The sequence below is a fragment of the Bufo bufo genome, chromosome 3 (genome assembly GCF_905171765.1).
Source record: "Bufo bufo chromosome 3, aBufBuf1.1, whole genome shotgun sequence".
NCBI lineage: Eukaryota > Metazoa > Chordata > Amphibia > Anura > Bufonidae > Bufo > Bufo bufo.
The window spans coordinates 397,302,361-397,318,340 of NC_053391.1; the positions used below are offsets into that span (position 1 = coordinate 397,302,361).

Consider the following 15,980-nt stretch of genomic DNA (forward strand, 5'->3'; position numbering starts at 1 on the left):
ATATTCCAATGCAATGCAGCCACCTGCAGACCTGTATTAGAATATACCATTAATAGGCCAGAGCCTGCTTGAGGCTCCGATGCCTATCGCTACAAGGTTTCCCACATTTGATCAAAGCATCTGAGGGGTTAAATGTCTGCGATTGGTCTTATGGTGACATTTAGCTTTGGACCTCACTACCCGAAAATGAATAAAGTACACTTGGAAAACTTAATGTGATTGAACTGAGATTGACACTGCTAGTGGTGCTTGGTCAATGGTCACACATCTGAACATGTGCACTCTTTATTTTGGGTTCTGCAGCAGGGTATATGTTGATGTAGGATCACATCAAGGCTACAGCTACACAACGATACTGGTCCTGGCCAGGATTGCAGCGGTGTGGTGATCCCATATAAATTAATGAGGGATTACTGTACCAGTCACAAGAAATCCAATACTGCCGTGTAGCCCTGGCATCTCTCCTTGCTGTGATGCAGGCTGCCACTCTGGCATGGTAATGGTCATACAGATGCTGGATATCTTTCTGTGCTATGTCACTTCAAGTTCTTTCAACTTGGTCCGGTAGTTCATGGGAGAGCCGTCACCCCATCCAATTCTACATTCTTGATGGGGAAGAGATCTGGCAATTGAGCTGGTCATGGAAGCTGCAGGATACCCTGAACATTACTCAACACAGAATGCCAAATTTGTTTAAATCTGAATTGGTTACTAGGCCAAAACTTCTACTATTCGCATACCATAGCATTCAGGACTTTGACCACTTTGTATTCAATTATGGGTAAATCACTGAAAAAAATAGCCAATAGCAGACTCTATCTGTTGAGGAGACTGAGGTCCTTTGGAGTGCAGGGGACGCTCCTAAAGACCTTCTTTGACTCAGTGGTGGCATCAGCCATATTCTATGGTGTGGTTTGTTGGGGGAGCAGCTTATCTGTGGCGGAGAGACAGAGATTAGATAAGCTCATTAAGAATGCCAGCTCTGTCCTAGGTTGTCCCCTTGACCCAGTGCAGGAGGTGGGTGACAGAAGAACTAGACTCTAGCAAAATAACATCACTGTTAGACAATGTCTCCCACCCCATGCACAAAGCTGTTGTGGAGCTGGAGAGCTCCTTCAGTGACAGACTGCTGCATCCTAGGTGCAAGAAGGTCCTTCCTCCCAGCAGCGGTTAGGATTTTTAACCACCACTTTTCCCAGAAACCCAGTAGTGAATTTTTTAAGTAAATTCTGTTATGTTTTTCTTGTAATTTACTCTTTCATTTCTAATTACTCTTATTTTTGCTCCTGTTGTGAATGTGCTGTTATGCCAAAATTTCCCGACTGAGGGACAATAAAGAGATTTTCTTCTTTCAATTGGCCGTTTAGATTTTTTTTCGCTGTACAGCATTCACCAGGGGGGATAAATACATTCAGATTTTAAGTTGTTTTGGGACACCACAGTGCAAAATGATCTTTGTTTTTAATGTTTATTTTTATTTCTAATATGGGCAAAGGAGGTGTTTTGAGTTTGTATATTTTTTAAATGATCTACGGTATATATATTTTTGAATAGATCATATATTCAGTTCCCCTTAGAGGACTTTTAATGAGATCATTTGATTGCTTGTCCCATAGACTACAATAAATTGCTATTGCAACCTATAGTGTATTCAATACATTCCAATGCGGCAGGTAGTCTCAGATTTTTCAGAGAGATTTAAGTTACTACAATGTGTGGTTCCCCCGATCGCCTTCTCAGATGCTGTGGTCACAGTTGACCATGGCATCTGAGGGGTTAAATGTCTGCAATTGATGATCTCGCCAATTGCAGACATTAGGTCTGGTTGTCTGCTGTGTAAAACAGCAGAAACCCAGTGGCTATGGCACCCACTGCACTTAGGAATGGGAGTCATGTCTAAAGACTGGTCTTAGATTGGGAAGGGTTAAACCCTTCTGAGAAACAATGTAACAACGGACTGTTTTCCAGTCCATAAAATGTAATGACTTTGATTAAAGGGGAGTGGAATAGGCCAAATAAAAGGGTTTATATTTCTAAAGATATTAAAAGGAAATACCTCTTTTCGCAAGAGGATTGTCCCTCTTTTAATAAAGCCCCTAAGATAGACGTAGCTATTTCTAAAGTGACTAGGCTACTTTCACACTTGTGTTCGTGGTTCCGCTTGTGAGCTCCGTTTGAAGGCTCTCGCAAGCGGCCCCGAACGCATCCGTCCAGCCCCAATGCATTCTGAGTGGATGCGGATCCGCTCAGAATGCCTCAGTCTGGCTCCGCTTAGCCTCCGTTCCGCTCAGCAGGCTGACACCCGAACGCAGCTTGCAGCGTTCGGGTGTCCGCCTGGCGGTGCGGAGCCAAACGGATCCGTCCAGACTTACAATGTAAGTCAATGGGGACGGATCCGTTTGAAGTTGACACAATATGGTGCAATTTTCAAATCCGTCCCCCATTGACTTTCAATGCAAAGTCTGGACGGATCCGTCTGACTAACTTTCACACTTAGTTTTTTGTGAAATATAATGCAGACGGATCCGTTCTGAACGGATACCATCGTTTACATTATAGGAGCGGATCCGTCTGTGCAGACACCAGACGGATCTGCTCCGAACGCAAGTGTGAAAGTAGCCTAAGAGTGACTTCCCTTTGAAGACATGGGTTCTCTTAGAGACCCGTTAGATAAAAAAGCGGATGGATTCTTAAAAGGGGCCTGGGAAGCTTCTACAGCTTCCTTTAGACCCTCTATTGTGTCCACTTGTACGGCCCGTTCCTTCATTATTTATTTGGCCTTCAGAATTAGAGGACCAGATTAAAAACAAATGCCCTAGGGAGGAAATCTTAGCAGGGCTTCCCACCATTAAAAAAGCAGCAGATTTTTTAGCGTGTGCCGCGGCGGATTCTATTAGGTTAGCAGCTAGATCTTCTGCCCTTGCAAATTTTGCCCCTAGGGCTTTATGGCTAAAGGGCTGGGGTGGAGATTTACTTTAAAAAAAAAGGTTATGTGCCGTTTTCTGTGAGGGAGAGTATCTATTCAGTTCTCAGTTAGATGAGCTTTTAGAGAAAGCAGCAGATAAAAAGAAAAAATTTCTGGTTCAGGCTTTTTCTTCTAGGGGAAGATTTTGACCGTCCCTTTCATTCCTTTCAAGGTAGTAGATGAGGAGATAAAAAAGACAAGGGATTTAAGTTTAGGTCACAAAGGAGAGGCGGAAGGAGTTTTTTCTTCAGTTAATCTTTGAGTGAAAAGAAAAAGTCCAACCAGCAATGATGCCATATTCCAAGTAGGAGGGTTAGCAAATTTTCTTCTTGCATGGCAACAAGTTTCCAACAGTTCTTGGATCCTGGACACCATAGGTCAGGGGTTAAGCTGGAGTTTCGTACTCTACCTCCGGTAAGGTTTGTGGTCACAAAGACTGCTGGAGGGGGAAATGACTCTATAGAACGAGAGGTTCTAGAGTTGATAAAAAGAGAGTTCTAATACCGTTTCCTAGTGGTCAGGAGGGAGAAGGTTTTTAATATTCTCTGCTTTTTCTGGTGAGAAAACCAGACTGTTCTTACAGAAGAATTATAAATGTAAAAAAAGCTAAACTGTTTCTTGCTCGTAAAAAAAAAAAAATTCAAAATGGAGACTATAAGATCAGCTATAAATCTGCTCTTTCCCAATTACTTCATGGCGGAACTGGACTTAAAAGATGTCTAATTTCATCTCCCTATTCATCAGGATTATCAAAAGTTTCTCAGAGTAGTGGTAAAGTTAGGGGGAGTCGTCAGACATCTACAGTTTCAGGCCTTTCATTTTAGACTGTCAATGGCACCAAGGGTGTTCACAAAAGTGATATCAGAAATGGGGGCTTGTATCAGAGAGTAGGACATTCTTTTTATCCATTATCTAGACAATTTTTTAATAGTACGAGAAACACGAGAGTCCTGCAGAAGAGCAGTACAGGGGGTGTCTCAGATTCTGGAGAAGATGGGATGGATTCTGAAAAACAAAAATCAAGACCAGAACCCTCACAAAGCCAGCTTTTTTTGGGGGGGTTACTCCTGGACTCTGTAGTACAGAAGTGTTTTTTGATGGACGAGAAGATTGTAAAACTAAGAGGGAAAAATACAGGACTTGACCGAAAGCCCAAAGATATCTTTCAGAAAAGGTATGTCGATTCTTGGTAGCCTGACATCTTGAATTCATGCTATTGTATGGGCCCAGTTTCATTCCAGGGATCTGCAGTGGGACTTGCTGGCCGCATGGGAAGGAGGCAAAAAATCTCTAGACACAGACACAGAGATAGTAATATCAGATCGGACTTTACAAAATCTAAGATGGTGGTTGATAAAAGACACTTTTATTCGAGGTCTCCTTGGAGGAAGAATGCAACAGATGCAAGCCCCTGGGGTTGGGTGGGGGTGGGGGGCCATATTCAAAACCAGTCCATTCAGGGTTTAAGGAGGGGCAGTCTGAAGTCAGCCTCCTCAAATATGAAAGAACTAATGGCGGTGAAATTTGCAATGTTGGAAGTTCTCCCGTTAGTATCAAACAGACATATTAGGGTCATGTCAGACAACAGGACTGTAGTTTCTTACATAAACAAACAGGGAGGTACTAGGAACAGAAGTTTGATGCTAATGACGGGAAAGATTCTCCAGTTAGCCGAACAGAATTGTAGATCCATTTCGGCGGTTCACATCAAGGGAACATATTTTCTAAGTAGTCATTGGATTTCCCAGGGAGAGTGGAGTCTAAATCAGAGGATTTTCCAATAGATTACAGACAGTTGGAGGCTCCCTTCAATAGACCTTTTTGCTGCAAGTCAAGAACAAGAAAGCGAACAAGTTCTTTTCCCTGTCTCCAGAAGGATTCCCCTGTGGACTGGATGCTTTCCTCCACAGTTGGATTTTCCTCTGGCTTATGCCTTCCCTCCTTCCCTTGATTCCCAGGGTTTTGCAAAAGATAAGGGAGGGTTGCGCAAGAGTTATTTTGATAGCTTCCTTTTGGCCAAGAAGGATGTGGTTCACCTGGTTAACAAAGTTGTCTGTGACTGACCCGTGGGTCCTTCCGGAAGTCCTCGACCTTCTGTCTCAGGGACCGATTTTTCATCCGCAGATAAAGGGACTCCATCTGACGGCATGGAATTTGAAAAGTTCCTGCTGACCAATAAGCGGTTTTCTTCAGATCTAGTTAATACCTTTCTAAAATGTAGAAAGAAGGTTAAAATTTCCATTTATGCCAGGGTCTGGAGATGGTTGGCTGTTAGATTTTAAAAACCTCCCTTACCCTGCTACGGTGGGTCAGATTTTGGAATTTCTTCAGAAAGATTTTCAGTTAGGTTTGTCACCTAGCAGTTTGAAAGTTCAGATTTCAGCGCTCTCTGCCCTGTTTAATGAGAATGTGTCTTCAGATCCATGGGTTTCTAGTTTTTTATTAGATCAATTTCCAGATCTTCCCTGAATTTTTCCCTGGATTTAAGTTCGGTTCTAAAAGCTTTAACGAAACCTCCCTTTGAACCTACTGAAGAGATTTCTATCAGATGTATGTAATTTAAGCTATATTTCTTAGTAGCTTTAACGTCGGCTTGTAGAATTGGTGAACTCCAGAGCATTTCTATTAATCCTCTTTATACTAACATTTTAGAGGATAGGGTAATCATCCGGCCTGATCCAGCATTCTTTCCTAAGGTAGTTTCTAAGTTTCACAGGTCTCAGGTGATTACTCTTCCAACCTTTCATGACACACCAACTACAGAGAAGGAAGAGTCTTTTCATTGAGATGTTTGATACAGTACTTGTCCAAAACTGAAGAATGGAGGAAATCTTCCTTTGTTTGTTGTCTTTCAGGGAAAAAGTAAAGATCATGTTGCATCTAAAAATACTTTGGCTAGATGGATTACGTCAGCAGTATCTTTTGCTTAATCATCTTCAGGAAAGTCTCCTCCAGAAGGTCTTAGGGCCCATACTACAAGAGCTATTTCTATTGAGGATATCTGAAAAGCGGCAGTATGGTCTTCTCCGACCACTTTTTTCAGACATTACCGGTTACAGTTAGATTCTTCTTCTGATTTAACCTGCGCTACTAAAGTGCCTTCGGCTGTCAACCCACCCTAAGGGTCTTTTTGGTTGGAGGTTTTGATGCTAATAATTTTGGGCAGAGTTCCTCTCATCCTTTGAAAGACACACTGAAGTGGGAGGAGAGCCTCCACCTTTTTGTACTTCAGGTTTCCCGTCTTTGGGGGCGGATCCCCTCTCTCGTTCTGCTCTTGTGGATTCAGGAGAATCCAATTACCGGTAAGCGAAATCTGCATTTTTCAGCACGTGCGCCTGGCCTTCCTTTGTAAACAGAAGATTCCTACTTGGCTGTTCCAATCCTCCTCTGTGTCCATGTTCCGCTCCCCGACTTGTTTTCTTCTGTTGCTGCATGGTCACCTGCTCTGCTGCAGCCAATAATTGGCTTCAGCAGTGACGTGCTGCTTCTGGCCATGTCACTGCTGTAGCCAGTCATTGACTGCAGCAGAGCATGTGACCATGGCCATGCAGTGTAGGAAGAAAACAAGCCGGGGACCGGAACATGGACACAGCAGAGGGGAGCAGGTAAGTATGAATACTCTTTACGGAGGAAGGCTTGGTGCACTTGCTGAAAGATCAATATTCCCGGAGAGCTCCTTTTAACCCCTTAGTGACCAGTCTGTTTTGGGCCTTACTGACCAAGCGTTTTTCTTCCTTTTTTCAAGAGCTATAACTTTATTTTTCCGTCTACATAGCTTTATGAGGGCTTCTTTTTTTGTGGGTTTTGTAGTTTTTAATGGCGCCATTTTGGGGTACACAACTTTCTGATTAACCTTTTATTAACTGTTTCTTACGGGAAGATGGGGAAAAACAGCAATACTGCCACTGCGTTTTTACGTTATAAATTTAACGGCGTTCGTTTTTCAGTATAAATAACATCTTCTCTGGGTCAGTCCGATTACAGTGATTTTTGCTATAACCCCCCCCCCCCTTTTTTATTTTATTTTTTTTATTAAATTTTTTTTTTTTTTTGTAAAGAAAAAATGTTTTTGCATTGCCATTTCCCAAGACCCATAAATATTTTTTCTATTTTTCTTTACGGACGTGGCAATTGTTTTAATTCAATAGCGTATTTTCAATGGGATTTTTTTTTTTTTTTTTTTACACCACTTAAGTGTCACAAGGGGACTATAACAGACAACATTCAAATACAATGCACTATCCCTATAGTGCATTGCATTTTAATTGCAATGCTATTACTTGACTGGTCTGGGGCCTACATCAGACCCCAGGCAGCCTTCACACACATCAGCACCCCGCAATCGCATTGTCAGTACTTTACATGTAGCGGGCGCCTTTGCCCGCGGCATGTAAAGTGTTAAACAGCCAGGATCGGCACTCCTGCCGGTCTGGGCTGTTAGAGCAGGGCTGTGGCTCTCATGTGACCGCCGTAAAAATGTGTATGGGTGGTCACTAAGGTGTTAAGTAATGTATGAATTCTACAGGTCTTGCAGTAATCATGCTAATGGTGCAATTATGTTTTCACACAGGACCAGGTAAGGCTGAGCATAATTTCCCTTTAATAAATTACATCATCATTTAAAGGTGTAGTCCCACAAAAAATATTATAAATTTTTCAAATCAGCTTAGTACTTTTGTAATTGCATGGAATTAAAAATGTATTCTAGCTACTGAATTATTCTATATAATCTATCTATATATTGCCACCTGCTGTTTTTCTAATTTCTATGTCCTGCTCACTGAGATGGAAGCACATTCTCTGTTCCAACCTTCAACTGCCCCAGCTACAGCAGAAAAAGCATGCCCCCTAAGCTGCCAGCTTGAAATAAATCTAGAAGAGCAATTGGAGCAATAAATGGGGAGATCTCTGGATCCATGTGAGGTACAGGGCTGGTCCTAGCTTTGTTAGATCTTGACTGGCATCTACAGTGTGATGTCTGATTTTAATTTATAACATTAATCGGGAGACAACCCCTTTTAACAGAATTTTGTGTTCTATTGAAGTGTAACAAATGGGCAAGAATAGAAGAAATTCGGAAAGGGCAAATATTTTTTTTACAATGTGCATTAAAAATAAAATGTGTTAGCGAGAAAAGGTCCCTAATGCTGAAATTCATCCCCAGCCGACTCTATAATTTTGGCTGATTTTTAAGTGTTGTTCTGTTACTATGGAAACAGTTCTGTAAACTAGGTCTGAATGAAAGGGTTTGAAATGAATGAATACAGATGTATTTGCAGATGCGTTACCAGACAATGAGTCTTCATATTCCTGTTACACATCTAATAAGGCAGATTTGACAAGTAGTGAGTGCACTCTCAAAGCCTTGTATAGAAAATGAAGCATCAATTTTTATGGTTAGATTGTTACCCTGTTTTTTTAAAGGGAACCTGTCACCGGGATTTTGTGTATAGAGCTGAGGACATGGGTTGCTAGATGGCTGCTAGCACATCCGTAATACCCAGTCCCCATAGCTCTGTGTGCTTTTATTGTGTAAAAATCCCGATTTGATACATATGCAAATTAACCTGAGATGAGTCCTGTCCCTGACTCCTCTCACATACAGGACTTATCTCAGGTTAATTTGCATATGTATAAAATCATTTTTTTTTTTTTACACCATAAAAGCACACAGAGCTATTGGGGACTGGGCATTGCAGATGTGCTTACAGCCATCTAGCAACCCATGTCCTCAGCTCTATACACAAAATCCCGGTGACAGGTTCCCTTTAAAGGATTATGTTTAGCCTGACCTTAAAAAGATTATTTCCATCTTGTAAAGTGATGGCATATCTTTTATGGATGGTGGTGTCCCAGATCCCATCACAGATCCCATCCCAGTAGCTCCCTGGCCTCCCCTTTTGCAGTCAATATTTATAAAAATCTTTTAGCCTTTTTTTTTTTTTTTTTTCCGGCACTGCCATACCATTGAAAATTTAAATAGAAAATATTGTCTGTCTCACGCAGTCAGCACAGAGAAACTTCTATATAGATAGGTAATTGATTTAGTTTACTGCTGCTGTGAGGGGAAGATGCTATCTGTTAGTATAATAGTAGATTGATAAAATTGTGATGATAGTATGACTTCTCTGTAGTTCAGTTGATAGGCCTAGGTAAAGATGCTGACAGAAGAGCATTGTAATTATCAGTGCAATGTGTGATGTTCTTATTGAGTTACTCAATCCCCTTTCACTATGGACGCAGTGAGTGGTCTGACTCTGAAAGTCTAGTCACGGCAATTGGCATTTAATAGTCGAAACAAGGAAGAAGTTAATAGCCAGGACAGGAAGTAGAGGACATGGAGTGGCTTAAAATTATATGCAGAAAACCTTTTACTTCTGGAAGAGAGCTATTTTTCATAATTTCTCCCTGGAAGCATTGCCCCAATATCCTGGACCTATGTCTTCCAAGAGGCATGTACAAGGTGTGCCTGCACACTCCTTATATTATGATGGAAACAGAAATATGAACAGAATTTTTTTATTTTTTTTCCCCAGGAAGTGGAAATTGTGCTTAGTCTTTATTAACACATTTGAGTTGTTTCAGGCATGGGCATACATATGGGAATGTATTGTTTGGGAATCTAGAAGAGGATGATTGTGACTGATATGCTCCAGAATGTATATTTCAGCAGAGACTCTGTTTAGAAGTCTTCTGTACTTTATTTATCATAGTAAACTAGTAAGAACTTGGTATTCCTGTGGATTTATAGTGAAACATTAACACTTCCTAATATGTACTTGTAGCTAGCACATGGATATCTTTTACAGAGAGAGAAAATTATATGTTCGAAAACGCTGGCAAGCCTTTTGCGGATATCGGTAATAACCTAGATATATAGAATCTGGCTGCACGCAACAGCAAATGTCCATTAATTTTCTTTCACTGAAACATGTGGTCTAAATTTGCTTGTATATCAAAAGAACTGTGGGCTCAGGACTACTACCAGATTACATATTATAGTTATAACTTCAGTATTTATAGGAGGCCATCTAAAAAGCTGAACGTTTATGTAGTTTTATTTTCTGTATTTTCTAAAGATCAGTGGGATGGATTTTCAGAATTTACAGATGTAATTATCTGCTTTAAAGTGGTTGTCCACATGAAGATATTTATAAATGCCTTAGGAAACTGTAGGTTAAAATAATAAAAAATAAATAAAAAAAATCATACATGACTCCCTAATTCCCTCCGGCCACCATTTTGATGCTCCCTTGTCTCCCACCGATCTGTACATTTTGTCCTCCGACCCAGAATCCAAGATAGAGCACTTTTAAAAATATATCTTACGTCTTTTTCCTCCTATGAGCCATTTCTTCTCCCACTGCATTCTGCATTGATCACTTACTGTGTTTACTGCTAAAATCTATCTTGAGAGGGATAGAGATGAGACAAATTTTTAGCTTCACTGCCCGTTGAGGTCTATGTGGTTGACAACTGACCTACTGGTATCAGAGTTGATAAAAAAAAATGGCTGCACAAATTTACACATACAAACAATAGAGCTGTGAATTAGGGATCATTCTAATTTAAAGTGGTATTATGCCTAATATAAATGAAAAAATGGAAGCTCTTAGTGCACAGAAATCAGGGCACTGAAATCAGGCAAACTCGTAGGCAGTAACAGGCCAAGGTCAGGGCAGACATAGTATATGCAAATCTGTTAAAAAATAAGGGCAGGCAACAAAGGTTCAATACAATGATCAAGGCCGGGAATCTGTACACGAGCAGACATATGGAAAAGAACACCTTTGCAGGAATTGGCATGCTAGAAACACATTCCCTAGGGCTGTGTTCCTCAACTCCAGTCCTCAGGGCCCACCTGCTCTTCATGATTTGAGAATATCCCACAGAATGAATACCTGTGATAAGTCCTGATGCATTGACACTAATTATATCACCTGCTAAGGAAATCCTGAAAACATGACTGGCAGGTAGGCCCTGAGGACTGGAGCTGAGGAACACTGCCCTAGGCCAGTGCCATAACTATCACAGGCTAAGGCCTCATGCACACGACCGTTGTGTGCACCCGTGGCCGTTGTGCCGTTTTCCGTTTTTTTTCGCGGACCCATTGACTTTCAATGGGTCCGTGGAAAAATCGGAAAATGCACCGTTTTGCAGCCGCATCCGTGATCCGTGTTTCCTGGCCGTGAAAAAAATATGACCTGTCCTATTTTTTTCACGGCCAACGGTTCACGGACCCATTCAAGTCAATGGGTCCGTGAAAGAACACGGATGCACACAAGATTGGTGTCCGTGATCCGTGGCCGTAGGTTAGTTTTTATACAGACGGATCCGAAGATCCGTCTGCATAAAAGCTTTTTCATAGCTGAGTTTTCACTTCGTGAAAACTCAGAACCGACAGTATATTCTAACACAGAAGCGTTCCCATGGTGATGGGGACGCTTCTAGTTAGAATACACTACAAACTGTGTACAAGACTGCTGCCTGGCAGCACCCGATCTCTTACAGGGGGCCGTGATCAGCACAATTAACCCCTTCAGGTGCGGCACCTGAAGGGGTTAATTGTGCTGATCACGGCCCCCTGTAAGAGATCAGGGCTGCCAGGCAGCAGGGGGCAGACCCCCCCCCCCCCCCCTCCCCAGTTTGAATATCATTGGTGGCCAGTGCGGCCCCCCCCCCTCTATTGTAATAATAGGTTGGTGGCCAGTGCGCCCCCCCCCCCCCCCCCCTCCCTCTATTGTAATAATTCGTTGGTGACACAGTGTGCGCCCCCCATCGGCCCCCCCTCCCTCTATAGCATAAACAACATTGGTGGCCAGTGTGCGGCCTCCCATCCCCCCCCCCATCATTGGTGGCAGCGGAGTTCCGATCGGAGTCCCAGTTTAATCGCTGGGGCTCCGATCGGTAACCATGGCAACCAGGCGCTACTACAGTCCTGGTTGCCATGGTTACTTAGCAATAGTACAATAGTAGAAGATTCATACTTACCTGCTGCTGCGATGTTCGTGTCCGGCCGGGAGCTCCACCTACTGGTAAGTGACAGGTCTGTGCGGCCCATTGCTAAATGAACTGTCACTTACTAGTAGGAGGAGCTCCCGGCCGGACACGAACATCGCAGCTCCCAGGTAAGTATGAATCTTTTACTATTGTACTATTGCTAGTAACCCGCTGCCACCAATGATCGGGGGGGGGGGGGGGGGGGTAGATGGGAGGCCGCACACTGGCCACCAATGTTGTTAATGCTATAGAGGGGGGGGGGCGATGGGGGGCGCACACTGTGCCACCAACAATTTATTACAATAGAGGGAGGAAGGGGGGGGGGCGCACACTGTGCCACCAACGATTTATTACAAAGGAGGGGGGGGGGGGCGCACACTGTGCCACCAACAAATTATTACAATAGAGGGAGGAAGGGGGGGGGGGGGGCGGGCCGCACTGGCCACCAATGATATTCAAACTGGGGGGGGGGGGGGGGGTCTGCCTCCTGCTGCCTGGCAGCCCTGATCTCTTACAGGGGGATATGATAGTACAATTAACCCCTTCAGGTGCGGCACCTGAGGGGTTAATTGTGCTGATCACGGCCCCCTGTAAGAGATCGGATGCTGCTAGGCAGCAGGGGGCAGTCATGTACACAGTTTGTAGTATATTTTAACTAGAAGCGTCCCCATCACCATGGGAACGCCTCTGTGTTAGAATATACTGTCGGAAATGAGGTTTCACGATCTAACTCATATCCGACAGTATATTCTAACATAGAGGCGTTCCCATGGTGATGGGGACGCTTCAAGTTAAAATATACCATCGGATTGGAGAAAACTCCGATCTGATGGTATAAAAAGGACTCCAGAATTAACATTGAAAGTCAATGGGGACGGATCCGTTTGAAATGGCACCATATTGTGTCAACGTCAAACGGATCCGTCCCCATTGACTTGCATTGTAATTCAGGACGGATCCGTTTGGCTCCGCACGGCCAGGCGGACACCAAAACGACTTTTTTTTCATGTCCGTGGATCCTCCAAAAATCAAGGAAGACCCACGGACGAAAAAACGGTCACGGATCACGGGAAAACGGAACCCCGTTTTGCGGACCACAAAAAAATACGGTCGTGTGCATGAGTCCTAACTAACCATTGGTTGAAGATTAGGGTGTATGCTCTAGCTTTAAGAGCCAGGGAAAGTGCGCTCTATAAGCAGAATGGAGAGACTGGGCAAGATAGCGCAGACCATGGCCTACAGCACTAACTGGAATATGGAGTTCTGTGGCTGGACCCGTTGCGGAAGGCCAGAAGGTCCAGACAGCTGTAGCAGGCACAGGCTGACTGCTTAACAGGTGCCTTCACACATGGCACAAACTACGCCATAAAGACTTCCCCCTAAATATCTTATGGGGTAAAAGTTTCAAACCCTGCCATGTGTTCCCCTGTGGAATAACATTCTACAGTATACATAATGATGTACTGCAGCTTTTCTGAAGCAGAATGTCACCATTCATCTCCACCTTCATCTCAGTGGGGGATAAAAGCCACACCTGTGTATTTTCTGGCAAATCTTCTACGCCACGCGTGAAGGCACCCTTATTCTGCTCCTGCAAGTGTCCAGGAGGTGGAGCTTTACTGACTCCCCTATGCTCAGAGAGACTGATGTGGCATCTTTTCAGGAGACCACTCTAGCTCTCACCCAGAGTAGGAGAAGGGGGCTTTGTAGCATCTCACTGCTGATTTATTATTTCCACAGAAGGACCAGGAATTAAATGGAGAAGCTGGAATTGTAGGGAGATCTCTTCAAAACTCTGACAAAGCAAATGAGGAACCAAGAGAAATGATTACGCCTGCTCTCCAGGAGGCTCTAACTAAGCAAGGTATGTTAACTATAAAAACCACATGGATTAACTGGACATGACCCATGCACTAGGCCAGATATTACACAGAATGGCCTAATGTTTTCTGATGAATGGTGAAGACCAGTCTTTTGAAGTAACGCCCTCTACACATACGGTACTTTGTTTCACTAGAAGATACAACTGCGTACCTTTTCTTATTACATTGGTCCTCGTATTACTGCTGTATCATTCGCCATGGTCTGTGGTCAGTGGAAAAATGTCATGTACATACATTAGACTTTCATTGGGTAACAAGGAATATTAACCAAGATGGACAATTTCGGTGACAGGAAACATGCTCATCTAACAGCTGCAACTTGGGCCTGGATCCGTTCCGCAATTTTGTCGAACGGGAGCGGACCCATTCATTTTCTATGCGGCCAGAACAGATGCAGACAGCACACCATGTGCTGTCTGCATCCGCATTTCCATATCTGCACCTCCCGGATCCGCAACTGCGGACAAGAAAAGGCATTTTCTATAGTGCCGGCGATGTGTGGTCCGCGAAATGCGGAACGCACATTGCCGGTGTCCGTGTTTTGTGGATCCGTAATTTGTGGACTGCAAAACACCTACGGACGTCTGAATGGACCATTATGGGTACATTTATGTTGCGACAGTTGCATTTATGTTGTGTCCACAGACAGTTATTTAATTAAAGGGAATCTGTCACCTATCCTATATCATGAGTGGCCGATAACCCCGTCCACCCTTTCCCTTCAGCATAGTTTATAGGCGCAGCGCCGAATGCTTCCTGCGCTCTTCCAGTTCAACTGAGGACATAAGCTTCAACTGTTTATTTGCTGAGCCAAGTGATGTTTTCGGCACATGCCCAATGAAACAGTTGAAGCTGATGCCCTCAGTTGAACTGGAAGAGCGCAGGCACATGCAGTGTTCGGCGCTGTGTCTGTAAGCTATGCTGAAGGGAAAGGGTGGACGGGGTAATCAGCATCTCATGATGTCTGTGGGGCGACAGCGCTGCTTAGGTGTAGTATATGAGCGGAGGAGAGGCGTTCTGTAGGGGGGGCAGCCTGGGCACTTGATGGGGGTGTTCCTGGGCACCTTTGAGTGAAAATAACGCCCCTCTGGACACCTTAATGCCTCATTAGAATATAGATAAATGTGGATTTTATGAAGATATAATACCAGCTCCAAACAAAATAATAAACCTATGGAAATAAGGTATTTTAGTTTAATATCGATTCTCTAGGTGACAGATTCCCTTTAAGGACCAGTGAGGCTCCACCCATGAAGCCAGAAGGGGTTATGGAAAATGGCAGTTGTGGGCCATGTTGGGAGGATACACTAAAGCTTAGCTTTAAATAGCTGCAGAAATAATTCAGAACATTTTTACTGTAGTTCCCTTTGTCGAATATTAATTGTGAAAGGTCACTAACCTAATAGTTTTCTTTACGCACTTGTATATTTATAAGTGAAAGATGCTCTTTCTCTGCGCTAGAATTAGGTTCCATCCTTTTTAAAATTGATGTGACTTTGCATATCAGCCCCATGTGTTTTGAATGGGAGTGATTGACGCAACATATTAAAGGGGCTGTCCACTTACTAATATAGACTTTTATTAATATGTGTTCCTATGGAGCCCTCACAAAGGCAGGCTGTCCATAGTATCTACAGGAGGACAGGGGCTGCTGCGCATACCCTTGAGCTCCCCTGATCCTCGCTGGGGGGAGCCGAAGAATGGCTGGGAGCGTGCGCTCCCGGTTTTTATCATCGCAAATGTCATGGTCAAATTTAACTATGGAATCTGAAGGGTTAAATATCCGCGTTTAAAATGGATGCTCCCCCTCACAAAGTGATGCTCCTCAAATGTCCCCCACACATTATGATGCCCCGTTAAGTCTCCCCCACACAGTGCTCCCACCTTAAGTTCTCCCCACATAGTATGATGCCCCTTTAAGTAGCCCCACACATATTGTTGCCTGCCTAATAATTATGCACCCTTTAGGGGTCCTTCTCACAGAACTATACCCAGCTCCCCACCCAGTTATGCCCCCTTTTGTGCACCCCCACAGTTATACACCTTTAGACACCTCCTCACAATTATGCCCCCACAGTGCTGACCCCTCAAGTGCGTCCACACAGTGATGCCCCTTTAGGTGGCGCCCCAAA

The 15,980-nt window shown here is 43.6% G+C and overlaps 1 protein-coding gene across 1 annotated transcript in view; it reads left to right on the plus strand.

The window, feature by feature from the left end:
* Positions 1–15,980, plus strand: part of LOC120995543 (S-adenosyl-L-methionine-dependent tRNA 4-demethylwyosine synthase TYW1-like) — a 244,696-nt gene that overhangs the window by 65,392 nt on the left and 163,324 nt on the right. Inside the window, exon 8 of the mRNA XM_040424815.1 lies at positions 13,706–13,829. Within this exon, the coding sequence (XP_040280749.1) occupies positions 13,706–13,829 (124 nt within the window). The remainder of the gene's footprint in view (positions 1–13,705; positions 13,830–15,980) is intronic.